The sequence below is a fragment of the Branchiostoma floridae genome, chromosome 10 (assembly GCF_000003815.2).
Source record: "Branchiostoma floridae strain S238N-H82 chromosome 10, Bfl_VNyyK, whole genome shotgun sequence".
In the NCBI taxonomy this organism is placed as follows: domain Eukaryota; kingdom Metazoa; phylum Chordata; class Leptocardii; order Amphioxiformes; family Branchiostomatidae; genus Branchiostoma; species Branchiostoma floridae.
This window is the reverse complement of record NC_049988.1, coordinates 4,184,172-4,186,208: the sequence shown is the minus strand read 5'-3', so window position 1 is coordinate 4,186,208 and position 2,037 is coordinate 4,184,172. Positions and strand designations below refer to the sequence as shown.

At 46.3% G+C, this 2,037-nt stretch overlaps 1 protein-coding gene across 1 annotated transcript in view; it reads left to right on the top strand.

The window, feature by feature from the left end:
* The window catches only part of LOC118424274 (mucin-2-like), a 14,838-nt gene that overhangs the window by 12,303 nt on the left and 498 nt on the right, over positions 1–2,037 (top strand). The window contains exons 18-19 of the mRNA XM_035832818.1: positions 504–665; positions 1,137–1,305. Coding sequence (XP_035688711.1) covers positions 504–665; positions 1,137–1,305 — 331 coding nt within the window. The remainder of the gene's footprint in view (positions 1–503; positions 666–1,136; positions 1,306–2,037) is intronic.

Here is a 2,037-nt window from a genome sequence, read left to right as displayed (position 1 = left end):
CCTTTGTCGAATTTCTGAAAGTTCACAATTTGGTACATACATATGTTAGGAGATTACAGATTTCATTTTGAAACCAAAATTTCCACAGAAAATATTCGAAACATTGCAGGCTTTTTAGAAAAACAAAACTCATTATCAATGTTAACAGAAGGAGCCATTCCCCCTTGCAGTCTGCTCCGGCATATGTTTTGCTCCTTTTTATTGGCCAATGCCTGCATATACCTTTCTTTCGTTCCTTTTGATTGGTCAAAATGAATTAACACCCGCACTGGTGTTAATTCAAAATGAATTAACACCAGCACCGGTGTTAATTCAAAATGAATTAACACCACTGGTGTTAATTTGCACCTGCCTGGCCGGAATCGAAGTGTTACGGCGTCATAACCAACGTGGAACGGGGCCTTCTGATTGGTCCGCGGCGCCTGGCTATATGATAATATGACATTGATTTCTTTAAGATTATATAATATTCACAACATAATTGAATTTTTCCTATGTTAAAGTGTGTGAGTCAAAGTGCAGCTGTACTATGGGCTGTGATGGTAACACTGGAGACTGTGAGCCCCTGCCTGAGTGTGACCTGTTCTGCATCTGTACTGACCTGACTGATGACAGGGCCAACGGACGTTGTGCCAGGCAACCAGCAGATGGAACCTGCATTGAAGGTCAGTAGGATTTTGCTTATCCTGCCTTATTTTGCCTACCAGGCCCTTTGCCACAGATTATTTGCCTCATTAGACTTCTATCTGTCCCTTTTTTCTAAGGTCATGCCAGCAATTATTTATAATAAATTATTCAATCAGTTAATCAAAATGGTTGTAGTCTGTAAAGGCCTTCCAAAGAATGATGCAACATGCCAGCTTCTGTGGCACAAGTTCATTGGCTTCTGTTTACAAGTTGGAAAGGCTGGTTGGTCAAACTGACAGTATATTGTAACCAAGTCAGACAGTGTCCTCGGTGTCCTTGGTGAAGAATAGTAATGATTTGTTTTAAAAAAAGGTTACAAATTAATGTAAATTTTTTTTGTGGTAGGTTATAGGTTTTAGCATATGTACCTTAGATGAGAAAGCATGGTATAAAAAAAAAACTTTCTAACAGCTAGCAGCAATTATAGCTCTTTAACACACTATTTGCAGAGACTACTCCAGCTTTTGTCGGAACCACTTCCTTGCCATATTCTGGAAAGACAACAAAGCCCGTCATGCCACATACAACTGGCCACCTCAGAACCACCGGACATCCAGAGCACAGCACTGGTCACCCAGAGTACAGCACAGGCAGCCCTGAACACACAGGACACCCAGAGTACAGCACTGGCAGCCCTGAACACACAGGACACCCAGAGTACAGCACTGGCAGCCCTGAACACACAGTTCACCCTGAGTACAGCACCGGCAAGCCTGAATACACGGGACACCCAGAGTATAGCACAGGCAGCCCTGAATACACAGGACACCCAGAGTACAGCACTGGCAGCCCTGAATACACAGGACACCCAGAGTACAGCACTGGCAAGCCTGAATACACAGGACACCCAGAGTACAGCACTGGCAAGCCTGAATACACAGGACACCCTGAGTACAGCACTGGCCGCCCTGAATACACAGGACACCCAGAGTACAGCACTGGCAGCCCTGAATACACAGGACACCCAGAGTACAGCACTGGCAAGCCTGAATACACAGGACACCCAGAGTACAGCACTGGCCGCCCTGAATACACAGGACACTCAGAGTACAGCACTGGCAGCCCTGAATACACAGGACACCCAGGGTACAGCACTGGCAAGCCTAAACACACAGGACACCCAGAGTACAGCACAGGCAAGCCTGAATACACAGGACACCCAGAGTACAGCACTGGCCTACCTGAATACACAGGACACCCAGAGTACAGCACAGGCAAGCCTGAATACACAGGACACCCAGAGTACAGCACAGGCAAGCCTGAATACACAGGACACCCAGAGTACAGCACAGGCAGCCCTGAACACACAGGACACCCAGAGTACAGCACTGGCCTACCTGAATACACAGG